Source organism: Gallinula chloropus (assembly GCF_964237585.1).
Source record: "Gallinula chloropus genome assembly, chromosome: 2".
Taxonomy (NCBI): Eukaryota; Metazoa; Chordata; class Aves; order Gruiformes; family Rallidae; genus Gallinula; species Gallinula chloropus.
The window spans coordinates 136,264,821-136,278,545 of record NC_140086.1 but is presented as its reverse complement, the minus strand read 5'-3'; the positions used below and the strand labels follow the sequence as shown (position 1 = coordinate 136,278,545).

Genomic DNA, 13,725 nt, shown 5'->3' with positions numbered 1-13,725 from the left:
CCAAGCCTGTCAGTGTTTAAATAGCATTTGGACAATGCCCTTAATAATATGCTTTCAATTTTGGTCAGCCCGGAGTTGGTCAGGCAGTTGGACTAGATGATTGTTGTTCTGTTAATTTAATTTAATTTCACAATTAAAGAGTTTACACTTAATCCCCAGGATGACAGTGACTGGTGAACAAAAGACAGCTAGCATCTGGACGTGGCACTCTTGCCACACTTCTTGCCTTTTTCCTTGTGTTTTCCTAGACTGTCCCTTGCATGGAGACATTGTTCCCAATTGCCTGTATGGCAAATATGGCTAACAGTGTCCTGGGCTGCATTAGGTGTAACAATGCTAGCAGGCTGAGGAAGGCGATCCTTTCCCTCAGCTCTGGTGAGGCCACATCTGGAGCATTGGGTCCAAGTGCTGGGTACTAGAGATAACGTGGACAACAACAACAACGATTAAGGGACTGAACATCTTACATATGAGGAAAGGCTGAGAGAGCTGGGGCTGTTTGGCCTAGAGAAGGCTCAGGGGGATCTTACTAATGCATATATATATTGAAAGGAGGGCATGAAGAGAATTGAGCTGGTGGTACCCAGTGACAGCACCAGAGGGAATGGTCACAGACTGAAACACAAGAGGTTCCTTCTGAACATCAGGAAGTACTTATTTTGCTGTGAGAGTGACAAAGAAGCACGGGCACAGATGGTCCTCGGCAACCAGTTCTAGGAGGCCCTCCTTGAGTAGATGGGGGTTGGACCAGATGACCTCCACAAGACCCTTCCAACCTCAGCCATTCTGTGATTACCTTTCCACTTCCAGGACTGATGTTTCAGGAAATACTGGAGAGAACCTAACTCTGCCCTGGCTTAAAAGGGTGATCCCAACACCTGCTTGCTGGCTGTCTTTTCTAACCAGTTACAGGTTAGTTTAGCTTGCTTACCAGCAAAAAGTGGGTTTTGTTAGTTGGCTGGGCTAGTGTTGACATGGTTCTACAAGTTGAACCAGCTTGCAACAGAAGCAAGGTACAGCTAAAACCTGTGCAGAACCAGCACATGGCTAGGGAGTGCTGTGGGGTTGTATCTTTGATGGTGTGTAACTAGTTGTCATCTCCTCAGTGTCACTGTGCCATTCACCTTTTCAGTAGTTTATTACCAGAAAATACTCTCATCTCCTAAGCATATCCTCAGTGACTTTAAAGGAGAGATCTCATAAATGTAACAATTGGATCAAGATGCAGCAGCCTGCTGCAAAGTGACTCTTGTAGGGCTATTTGTCTGCCATGTCTGAAGGGTTGGCTGTTAGAAAAATACCCTGCAGAAGTTCATACATACAGCAGTATCATGCTTAGAACCTGTTGATGGTTTGGAGTCAATAGAGAACTATTTTCAGGGAAAGAAGTAGGTTTTAAGCTATTGAGTATTGCACCTAATAAGCACCTAGTTTTCTATTTCAGAATTTTCTATCACCTTCAGGGTTTTGAATGTTGACATGTTATTTCACTCCTGGCTTTGCCTTTGTCAGCTATGCTTCTATTGTCTGACTTGATTGTGGCTGATTATTTATGATTCAGCATGTTGGAGTGTTTTTATACTGTGGTAATTTGTCTTGGTATTTCTGCTTCCCTTAAATTTTCCTAAAACTTTAAAAATAAACATTCACATTTTATGTAAGTAAAAAAGTCTTTACTAGTGTGTTGTTGCATGCATATCTGGGGTTTTTTTTTTGGTATTTGCGTTTCTTTTGACACCTTCCCTCTGTTTTCAAGAAGCACAAAGTAAAGGAATATGACTAATGTTAATGCCAGATAAAACAAGTTATATGTTGTATTTTTTTACTTCTTCATGTAGGAAGTTATACTAGGCCAAAAGCTTTGGTGTTCTTTTGGTGTCACAGAGAAATCTTTCCAACATGTGTGTTCTTGACTCTTAAATCGTTTGTTTTCGTGTCACAGGCAGGGCTGTACAGGGCTGTAAACATCTTGCTCTTTTTCTGATTGCTGTTTTATTGGTGAATCACAGCGGATGCTGACACGGAAGACAGATTTGCTTTGTTTTCTCCTTGCATAGATTATATATCTTAAATTGCTAGATGTGAAACTATTCTGGTCCTTTCTTTAAGGCCAGTTTTATATCTTGTTCTGACCTCATTTCATCATTTACGTAATTGCAGGCAGTGCCACTGCAATTTTGCTCTGCTGTATTTCTTGGTATCCTCTCTTTATCTTACTCTGCATGTTTGGTGTTTTTAATATTAAATTACCTTCCTCCTCCTGTCACTTGTGAATGTTGAGGGAAAAAGCTGAAAAGTAACGCTAAATATGCTGGATCTTTATTGTATGGAAAAAATTTATTGGATTAAATGTATTGGTTTGGCTCAAAGGTCACCCATACTTCTTGTCAAAGGAGACTGACAAAATGCAGGAGGAATAAATTAACCCCTTTGTGCAGCTCTGTAACCCATCTTTGTCCAATCCCATGTATGTTCTGGGAGCCTCACAGAAAGATAAAATATTTTCTGCAGCCTCACAGAATTGCTGTAGTTCAGAGTTTATTACTTGCTAATGACTGAAGCAGTGCCAAAAGCATTATTCTTAACTATCAGCGATTGAGACCGAAGAAAGAAAAAGTTGTGTTCACTTTTTTGGTGTGGGGGAAACATGAGGAGAAGGGAATTTCATATTCCTACCAAGGGAGATTTTTATCTTTAGGCAATGAATTCAATTTCAGGTCTCCGATAGAAATAAAATTAATCCCATCTGGAAGGGAAAAGTGCTGTGCTGTGTAGGAGAAATTACTGCAGGGACGTGGTGCTGTCGCTGAATGGAGGGTGTATTTTCTGTGATTTTGTGCTGACAGCTTTAAAAAAAAAAACAACCCGCAACCACATTCTTTATCCTCTGGTCTGTGTGACCATGCACCCAGGTCCACAAAATTCAAATTTAATTTTTGTTCTGCAGTGAGATTTGTGTGGAAACCGGTAGTTCTCAGCTTTTAACTGAAACCTCATCTTATCTATAAGTAGTAAAACTCCAGCCTGATTCTGCAAGTGCTGAAACTGTGGTGTTATCTTCAAGAGCTGGAGTGTTTCCATTCAACTATGTGTTTCTTTGTTGGACGGGGGCTTTGTTCTGGTTTTAACATCTAATTCAAGAAATTTAGTGATTGCATTTCCTGTTGCTGGAGAGATTTATGTTTCCTTTGAAGCACCACAGTCGATAAAATGCTTAAGAGAACAAGTATCACAAATGTCCCAGCATTGCCTGTCTGCAGTTTTCCCTTTACCTATGCCATACTGTATACAGGTCTACTTTTCATTTCTGTACCCCCCTTCTATTTTGGTGATTGTTCTTTGTTGTTTAAACTTAATATGGTGTGCAACAAAGGTATGGAAATACTACAAGTAGTAGTTGGTGAGCTCCTTCCTCCACATCAGTTACGTAGACATGAGATCTACAAGCACATGCTCTGTTTCCAAGTGGTGAATGCTCAGAGAAGGAAAGATCCTCACTGATCATGTTAGTCTTTTCAATACATGGATTCCTTACCACATCCCCAACATTCACAGTCACAAAATACATGTGCTGTTCTCTTACTGCTTACTTTCTTACTAATTTGAGGGCTGAGTTTATGGGGTGCCTTGCTTTGTTTGTTTTTCTGCTTCAAGCAAGAGGATGTCTTTTGGGTTTTTTGTGTTTGCTTGTTTTGTTTTTTGTTTGGGAAATACTGCTGGCAGTGGAATTAAGTTAATGCTACTTCAGAAACTGAAAACCACAAAGTAAAGATCAAGCCTCACGTATGTAGACAAAATTAATTCTGTGGGTTTTAGAAAAATTTGGGATATTCAGGCTGCCTTCTGTCAATAGAAGGAAAAAAATCTAGCATGTGAAAGTGCTTGTAACATTAATTTGGCTAGATCGAATTGTACAGATTGTTAATTTACTCTGAATTGAAATGTCAGTTTTCCTTTAAGCAGTGAAGTTTAGATATGTTAAATATGCAGGATTCAAAAGACAACAAATGGCTGGTTTCCTGCACAAGTCTTCTGTGCCATGTATATGCCTATTAAGATGCATTTCTTTGTGCAAGAAAGAGAAAACTATTTGATGGAGCTGAAAACTGTACAATAGTGCAGAGAAAAAGAAAAAAAAGTGATAGGAGCAATAGCAGATCTGGCACCTGAAGTGGCTGGCTGGAATCTGAGCCTTTACCAAAGCTATCTGTAAGATTTTACACATCAAGTTGATTTTGCTTCTTGTTGCACACTTCGGATGAAGGTAAAATTGCATTTTAAACTGTTCCACAACTGCCTCTCCTTCATACATCATCGGAGCAGAAACCTGACTCTCGAGCATTACAGCACAGGTTTTTACCACTTGAGCTATGGGACTGACAACCCTAATTGGTAGCAGGAGAAGACTTATTCCCTGAGGGCTGAAAAAGGAATATGCTGCTGGCGCCATGTGTTGAGCCTGGGTGTGGGAGAAGGTAAGGAATAAATGAGGTAATTAGGAGTTTCTACTGTGTAATCTCCACAGAACTGGAAATAGCAGCTTTTCATGTAGTAAGGTAGGAAAGCAAGCAAAAAGGAATAAAGTGGAATTTACTTTATTTTTAAATTATTATTACTTTCTGCATATGTGGGGCTGTTCTTGTGTACATCAGTGTAGTTTATTTGGTTGATAGTAATTGCACTGCGTCAGCATAAGCAAGCAGTAACTGGCCAGCCTGCGGGGCGTTCAGTCTGAAGTCTCAGGTATCAGGCCACAGTTTGAATCCTTGCTGCTTTTGCCATGTTTTATTTATATACTGTTCCTTCAAGCTGGTGCTTACACATCATATAGGACTTTGTGTGATCTGGACTCTCTGCTATTGCCCGTAACAGAAGACTGTGAGGCAGTTTGATGAATAGTCAGCTGATTGTGCAGTTCATTGCTACAAGTCACTAGGACCAAAAAAAAAAAAAAAAATTAAAAAATATATATATATTGCTTGTGGTACCATGAATATTGGGGTGGGCAGTGAAGAATTCTGGCAAATAATTGATCCAGGATTTTTATCTTAGTAAAAAGTGCATAGTAGCACTCTTTTCTCTTTTCCACCTCCTAAAGAGTCGTCTTTGTTAAATTTAGTGTGAAATAGTGTTATTGAAACTTGACACAACTTTTCTTTAGACTGGACTCCTTTACTCTGTTGGGAGTGTGTATTAGAAGCTGTTACTGGTTTGCCAGTCTCTTCTCCTTTAAACATTGGTGTCTGCAAAATAAATCAGGATTCTTCTCCTCAAACTACTTGAAGTTACATTATTCGATTTTCCCAATTTTATATTGGTATTCTAACAGAGAACAGCTTCATGTACCTTTCATTAAACCTTCTTCCTCTGTGTTTGGCACACAGCACGTTTCAGACAGACCACAGGCTGCTCCATAGGGCAGCATCGTCCAGTGGTCCGAGTTCAGACCTCAAGGGCTGGACGCCAGTGCGCCTTCAAGGGGTGACCACTGCTGGGGTGTCTCTTCTCATTGTCCCAGCACTGTGGTTGGAGTTGCTGTTGCAGGAGGAGGCTGGGAAGACTCAGTTGCTGCATTCAGTGGTGCCATTTATGTAGAAAATAGGGAGTAGGTGGTGGTACATGGGTGGTCCACTCCATAAACTGAACTCGTGGATATGTGCTTTGTGTGGTTCTCCTGGTTGTTCTTCACGTGAATGATGCTTCGGTATAAAGCTTTTCTTAGAACTTTTTTTGGAAGGAGAGAAACTTCCTTGACTCTACATCTTAAAATTCAGAATAATTAGAGAATTTGTTTAGAAGAATGTTTTGTCACGTATCCATGTTCTTGGGGTGGTTCAAAGGACTTTTATTTGTAGAAGCTGGCCCAACTGCCTGTTGTTTGGCTACTGTCTTCTTGGGGTTTTAAATATGAATTCACCCTTTTAAACTATTCAGAATAGTTTTTATGTAATCTTCAAGTCTTGATAGAGAAGAGACACTGAGCATAAACATTTTCAGTTAATGTTTTTATTCCACTGGTTTCCTTGTTTTCTTCTAGCTGTTGTGAACTCAGAGTTCATAGTTTCTTTTAAGGAAATCAGTGGTAACTGTTAAAATAGACACTGCACTAATATTGTAGGCATCAGCGCATTGATCTTAATTTATGCACAGATGCTTAAAACTGAACATCTCTAATGCAATCTGCTTCATTCCACTATTCCTGCATTATAAAGCTGCATTTTCAATAGGATCATATTTTGGACTTCAAAATTGAGATGCTTGAGAACTAACTCTGATGAGAAAGTCTGTGCAACCACAGTTCTAAGTAGCAGAAAAATATGGAAACTGAGTAAATGCTGAAGGGAGTTTCCTTCTTTCAGTTTCCTTTAGAAGGGTTGAAGTTTGTTTTGTTTTTAATAGTTCCATTCCATTCCTAATTTAAGAGAAAAGCCTTTTATCCTTAACTCTCTTTTTGTGTATTGAAGTAAATATATACAAATGCTTGATATTTCAAATCTGATAATAAATATTAAGCTGTAATATCATGTATGTGGCCACTGGCATGGTGTGGACTTCTTAGGTTAAACTGTTATATTTATTGTCCATGTTTTGTCTTCATTTTAGATAAGGACTTAGAAGAAAAAAAAAGAAGAGATGTTCAGCTTCTTCCGAAAAAGTCAAGATTCAAAGAAGGTTACAGTGCCAGAGAGAGAAGCAGATGGATTTGTTATTGTGGGTAGGTGATACTTCTATATGATGTCATTCTTATGTTCGAAATGTAAAAGTTTCTTTGAGATGCTTGGATCAAATGAGATGCTAAGAGAAGCTATGGTAAAAATTGTTCAGAATTCTTACTTTTCCTGAAGGGGTTACTATTCCTAGTCTCATTATTTGGACTAAATAGTTGAAGTTTAATTTACATAGGTACAAAATATTATTCAAGAGCATTGAAAATGTGGGTTCCCATTTTCCTCTCATATTGTAATCAAGGAGAAGTTATATTCTTCCCAAACAAGAAAGCTCAAGAGTAGCTTTATGAGTTGCGGGAAGAGAGTAACAATGCAGTTGTTAGAGGAGTGTTTCTTATCATGTTCCTGCCTTTTAGTTTTACCCCAAAGTCTTTTTATATTGGAAGCCAAGAAGCATTTCCAGACAAATGCCGAATGTAAATGTTCTGTCTCAGAATCTGACTCTTGCTTAGCTTGATGAAAATTAAGCAGTTCAGCATTTTCAAAGTCTTTTTGTTCCTCATAAATTAATGTGAAGTGTACTTACCTGTGAAATGGCTAAATTTGCAGCTTTAATCAAGCTCTTTTACATTCTTGTAGGATGGCTCAAGCATGCAGAAGATAAAAAATTTATTGCTGTCATGCTGTAACTGATCCTTTTTCCTCTTCTGAAAATTTGTGTTTTCCTCCTTGTAAATCTGTCATCATCAATATTCAGCTTCTGCTGCTCTGATTTACAGACTTGTTCTTATCAGGAATCTTACAGTGTTTCTCTATTTAAGTGATACTTCTTCCTGAGCTTTTTCAAATTATGAAAGCCTCTGTATTACCAATATCTAATAGTAGGGATTTCTGGAACTTGTTCTAAGGATAACTTGCTTACTTACATTCTTTGTAATAGTTCTCTATTAAAACAAATATCCCCAACTACCTACCAGTTGTTACATCTGTGACTGTATTGCCATGTTTAATGGTTGTCTTCCAGTAGTTTTTTTTTAATCTGCAGTGGTTTTGATGGATACATCAAATCACTTCAGCATCCGTGTTGTGGAAGGGTCAAAGGAGATGCTTTGTTGTCCCAAAACGTCTGGAGACCATTTAGAGTTTCAAGTTATGTAACAGGCAGGGAGGTTCTACACCCAAATGTTGCTTATGTCCCACAGTTGCCTATCATGATTCTGCATTGAGTTTAACCTTTTTCCTAAAGCACTGTTAGTGACTAAACTTTTTTCATGTAAAATCATAAATTAATCTGTTAAATATAAACTTTAAAACGAGCAGTTTTGCTTGAATCTTTGGTTTTTGATTTCTTTGTGCTGACAGAAGTCAGTTTAGCAAACTGCAGTGAAATGGTCGGTAATTTCATTTTAACTTTTACAGGGCAAAAGAATTGCCATCAGCCTTGTGAGTGGCACATATCACTATCTTGCTAGGTGGATGTAAGTTGCAGAATTACAGGTCAGCACTTAAGCAGATACTTATCTACAAGTTTTGTTTGTCTAGGAATAGTGGCAGTCCAGAAAACCCACAAAACCACACCTACCTACTCTGCTAGCTACTGTTTAGTTACTCAGGTGGGAGGTTCTGAAGCTTTTTTTAAAATTTAGGTGTAAAATATTCTAAAATACCAGCACTAAATGTCTAACAAATCTCAGGAGGATTACAGAGCCATTTGTGTGAATACTGCTGCAGGGTGTGAATGCTTTTGAAGGGATGAGAATTTAATTTCTTATGTTTAATGTTGGTTCCTAAACCCAGTCTTTCCTTCAAAGCATGTAAGAACAAAAAGCCTAGTTCCCTGACACGCTGTGGACATGGGAAGAAGTGCTTTTAATTTCTTTCCCGAATTCCATTGTTGTGGTCAGAAGAGCTTGTCTGTCATAAATGCCTTGCAAGATGGTTCACACCATGCAGCACTGATAAGGGCAGCCAGGAGTCTTACTGGAAGTCTGAATGAAACTTATCAAGAGAGAATAAAGTGCCCTGTCCGTTAAAGTATAGAATAACTGTTCAGAAATACAGTGAGAGTACTTAGCATCACATTTAAATGTAGATAATTAACTGTGATTTTCCTAACAATATTTGATTACTTTAAGCTCTTTCTGTATCATCTGATATTTGAAAAAAGGGGAAGAAGTTTCATCACTTTGAGGAAGATCCATCAGAGCTATCAAACCTGTCAAATCTTGAGGATCTTTTTTTCCTGTTTTTCATAACCCTTCCAAGTCCTATTATATACTGAGATATTTTAAATCTACTTTTGCTTGTGCAATATAAATGCATTTGGAATTTCAATATCTGAATATCTATTATTTGAGTAGAAGATGACATAAAAACACTGGCAGCAACAAAAACAATGTTGGAGCATAGTAGCTGAAAGAAATTCTGTTTTTGCTTTTGGGGCAAGGACTGCATGTGTGAGAGTCAAGAAAAAAGAATTTGTAATTTATCCTCTACAAAATAAATACGAAATGTAATTTTCTACCAGGGACTAAAGCATTTTTTGTGTAAGTACCAGTTCACATATTTTCTAGATATGGGTCATTTCATTTGTTCATGAAGCTGTAAAAGTGGTGCTTGTTCTGTTACAAGCAGAACTACTATTCTGAAAAGGGAGAAGAGGTTTATGAAATATGCACAGCACATACAATTGGTTTTGAAGAGTGAATCAGTTACAGAAATATGAAGAATGTTTCATCTTGCCTGATCATCACAAGGTGGTTTTGAAGTTAGCGTTCCGAACACCAGGATTCAGAAAACAAGAAAGCTTTCAGTTAGCGTGGGCTTCTCCACAGCTCTTTGCCTGGACCTTGATGGATATGCTCAGGCAGCATGTGTCAGTGCTGTTCTTGGACATAGATGGCCATACCCCGTGGGGCTGTGAGCCCAGTGGTGCCCTGATGGCTGAAGGGCAGCGTTGGTTGCATTTTCTCTCACTAGTGCCTGGAGGGAGCAAGGTTCTCTGAGGAGCTTTTGATCTGAGCCTTTGACCATGCCTGATTTCAAGTCTGCTTTGTTTACTTTTAAATTGTATTTCTTAAAAAACCCTGTTTTGTGGATTTAAGAGTTGTTTGGTTTTAGTTTTTCTCAGGGACCTTATTATGTCATAAATTGGAATGGAGTAAATGGCTTAGAGAAGCAATTCAGTTGCTGGCCCTGATAAACCTGATTGATAAATGCATGTGGTGGGTTGACCTTGGTTGGACATCAGGTGCCCACCAAGCCATTCTGTCATTCCCCTCCTCAGCAAGACGGGGAGGTGGGGTGGAAATAAGATGGAAAGAAACTGTGGGTGAAGGTAAAGGCAGTTTAATAAAGCAAAAGCAATGGCCATGCACAGAAGCAAAGGAAAGACAAAAGACTTATTCCCTACTTCCCATCAGCAGGCGATGTCTGGCCACTTTTTGTTAAGCAGGGCTTCTGCACATGTTGTGGTTTCTCTGGAAGTCAAACAGTGTAAATAACAAATGCCCTCCCTTCCTCCTCCTTTCTTGTAGCCTTTCTTGCTGAGCAGAAATCACATGGTTTGGAATATCACTGAATCATGGTGGTGTAGAATGGTTCATGTATGCAGGCCTCCGGGTGTTTTTGCCTGCCTCTCTTTGTTGGAATGCATCACTCTTAAGCTTAGAGGTTATCCTGGAAGACTAACCAGCTTTCTTGGACCCCTCTTCCTTCCCTTTGTCCCATGGTACTTTACCAAGCAGGCCTCTGAAGAAGCCAAAGTCTGCTCTTAGGAAGTCCAGGGTAGTGGGCTTGCTGTGCTCACTCCTCACTGCCCTAAGGATCTTGATCTCCACCACTTCATGGTCACTGCAGCCAAGGCTGCCCTTGAGCTTTACATCCCCACAATCCCCTCTTTGTTGGTGAGTTTGGTCAGTTGGTCCCTTAGGCGAGTTTGGGTCAGCTGTCCTGTCTGTGTCCATCAAGGTCTTGCCCACCCCCAGCCTCCTGGTTAGGGGGAATGTTGGAGAAGTACCCTTGATGTGTGCCAGATGCAGTAGCCAAAACACCCTCCATGCTACTGACAGATAGCACAGTGCTATGGGGGCTGCTATGGGGAAAATTAACCCCCATTTCAGCCAGACCCAATAAAGTGTATTTAACTTCTGTTTCTTCCTTGAACTTAGGACAGCTTCCTGTTTAATTATTTTAGGTGTAAATTAACATGGATTTTCTACAATGGCTAATGCCAATACTGGCATTTTCAACAGTGGCTATTGCTTCAGAGCTCTGCTGTCAGTCTCAGGTGCAGATCTCTGGTAGGTGGTAGGGAGTATTGTTACTGACTTACAGAGAACACCTGAGTGTCACCTGAAGGTTGTTTTCTGAGACACAGCACTTTTGCTGTAGTTTTTTTAAAAGTTTCAAGAGTAAGTACCCAAGGAAAAATGGGCAGGCACCGGATTCTTCTTGGTGTAGAGTGTCACGGCTGTAGGAAGGCTGTGGCCAAGGTGAGAAAGGTTGGTGGGAATTTTATAATGAAGATAGATTCCTGGTCTGTAAGCCTCCTGTTTTTTCTACTGTGCTTTCCTAGATTCTTGGGAGTCCATCCAGAACTAGTAAACAAATTTTGGATTAACACCTATTTGTTATGCTTTGCACTATTGGAAAAAGCATGATTTTTGCCTGTTATCTTTCCTCTCAAGAGAAAGTAAACGCTTACAGACACAATTGTTTTGAAATCTCTTCCCAATAAGAAGGAGGATGTGTGCTATTTAAATGAATCTTGGATCTGTTCACCAGTCCAGGGAGGCAACTGTCCTGCTCTACGCTGCGCTGGTGCACACCTTGAATACTGTGCGCAGTTTTGGGCACCACAGTAGAAGAGAGACATAAAAATACTGGAGAGTGTCCAGAGGAGAGCAACAAAGATGGTGAAGGGTCTGGAGGGGAAGTCTTATGAGGAGAGGCTGAAGTCCCTTGGTTTGTTCAGCCTGGAGAAGAGGCGGCTGAGGGGAGACCTCATTGTGATCTATGGCTTCCTGAGGAGGGGGAGTGGAGGGGCAGGTGCAGATCTCCTCTCTTTGGTGACCAGTGATAGAACCCAAAGGAACGGTATGAAGCTGAAACAGGGGAGGTTTAGGTTTGATGTCAGGAAGAGGTTCTTTACTGAGAGGGTGGTTGGGCACAGGAACAGGCTCCTCAGGGAAGTGGTCACAGCACTGACCTTGACTGAGGTCAAGAAGTGTCTGGATGATGCACTCAGTCACATGCTCTGACTTGGCTGGCTCTGAGTGGAGCCAGGAGTTGGACTTGATGATCTTCATGGCTCCCTTCCAACTCAGGAGATTCTATGATTCTATGACTTGACCAACGTGTACCTTCTGTTTCAGCGCTGATGTCTGAAGAGAAGGAGCTCCACAGAAAAGATGTGGTCAGGTTTACACCAACATCTAAAACCTTACAGAAAAGGAGGTGGGGAACTACAGTTTTTCATCCTGTGAGATGAAATAAACAGTGTAAGGCAAATACTTCTTTCTTATTAAGAAACTAGAAGAGAACTACTATCAGGTGATACGTGGGCAAGTTCAGGATTTTTTTGGTGAGAAACAAGGTTTTGTAAATTCATCACTACTACACACTGTGACAAAGTCAGAAACATAATGGGATGCAAAAAGACTACACAATGAGTTTGATAAATTAGGATGTATGAAAGCAGATACTGGTGGCCAGGTATAACTTACTGTTTTAAACTAATCTCTGCAAGGCATTGGAACTTTGGCTTTATCTTAAATGAGGTACTTGAACCCTCCTCTGATGTATTCAATACATACATTACTGAGGTAATTTAGTATTATAACTCCTTTGTATGGGATCATCCTCATCTGTAGGCAGGAGCATCCTCACTCAGCTGTGGGAATGTGAAAAGTACAATTTATAGCCAACTGAGTGTTTCCCTTTATTAACCGCCGTTACATTTCAAAAGAACATCCCTAACAAATCAGGAAGTCTTCTGTACTGAAGATCAGAAAAAGTAAAGTGATCAACACAAATCAGTCTCTGGTTCTGGAAATCCTGACTGTTTTTCTGAATACCAATTTTACATATATTGCCCCCTTCTAACTTCCCCTTTCTGTTTTGCCATGAATTTGTAGTGTTTTGGGTGTTTTTTATGGTGGAAAAAAAGAAATTGCATATTTGAATTAAGGGACATCCCCACTGTCATCCAGCATGTAAAAAGACATTACATTTGATCTTAATAATACAGATCTCTACCTATATTTTGATGAACTCCTTAAATGCTTGCTTCTGAGAAAATATGCAATTTAAAAATCTTCAGGGGTGAGCCTGTTATGAAAGGGAAATTTAATATACTGGACCCCCCAAATCAAAGGACTGCCCCTGTACTAGTTTGTTACTGCAATTCCAATAAGTTTTGATTTCTCTTCTCTGCGTACACACCTCAAGGATAAAATTAATCAAGAGATACATAAAATCCTAGTGTTAGTGGTGCTGTTTGTTTTCTAGGAGCCAGTAGTAATGTGTAGTAGATTCCTGTGAATCTCTACATTGTTTTTTCATTAATATTTAAGGAGCTTTTAGTGCTGCTAGTAGGGAAGGCTGGGCTGCTGCAGTGTTTCAAAATATACTATTACATTAAAGAAATGCACAAGGCTTTGTGCCAGTTGGGAAAAAGGAATGTCTCAATGTTCTTTCACTTTCTGTATCAATGGGCTTATATTACATATTTTTTTTATAACAGTAAGTACTTGTGTAGTTATTTCCAACCTTGAGGTTTTTGAATAACCACTCTGCTATTTCATTGTGTTGTTTAAATTTAAAAATACTTAATACTTACTTGATAATAATCTGAGATTTGGGAAAATCTTTTAATGTTCTTATCTAATGAATACTTTAGATGTGTCAGCCTGTGCCAACATCACTGAACACTTTTGACGCACACCAAGAAGTTACTGCATTAAGTGACCTGTTTCTTGAAGCGCTGCTTTATGGGTTTAATACTTAAAAATCATTAGTAGCCCATTTGAGCATTGGATTTTGCAGAGTTGACTGA

General features: G+C 39.5%; 1 protein-coding gene across 1 annotated transcript in view; it reads left to right on the top strand.

Annotated features, from left to right (window-relative positions):
- Positions 1-6,602: 6,602 nt before the first annotated feature.
- The window catches only part of UMAD1 (UBAP1-MVB12-associated (UMA) domain containing 1), a 72,149-nt gene continuing 65,026 nt past the window's right edge, over positions 6,603-13,725 (top strand). The window contains exon 1 of the mRNA XM_084260008.1: positions 6,603-6,715. Within this exon, the coding sequence (XP_084116134.1) occupies positions 6,634-6,715 (82 nt within the window). The 5' untranslated portion in view covers positions 6,603-6,633. The remainder of the gene's footprint in view (positions 6,716-13,725) is intronic.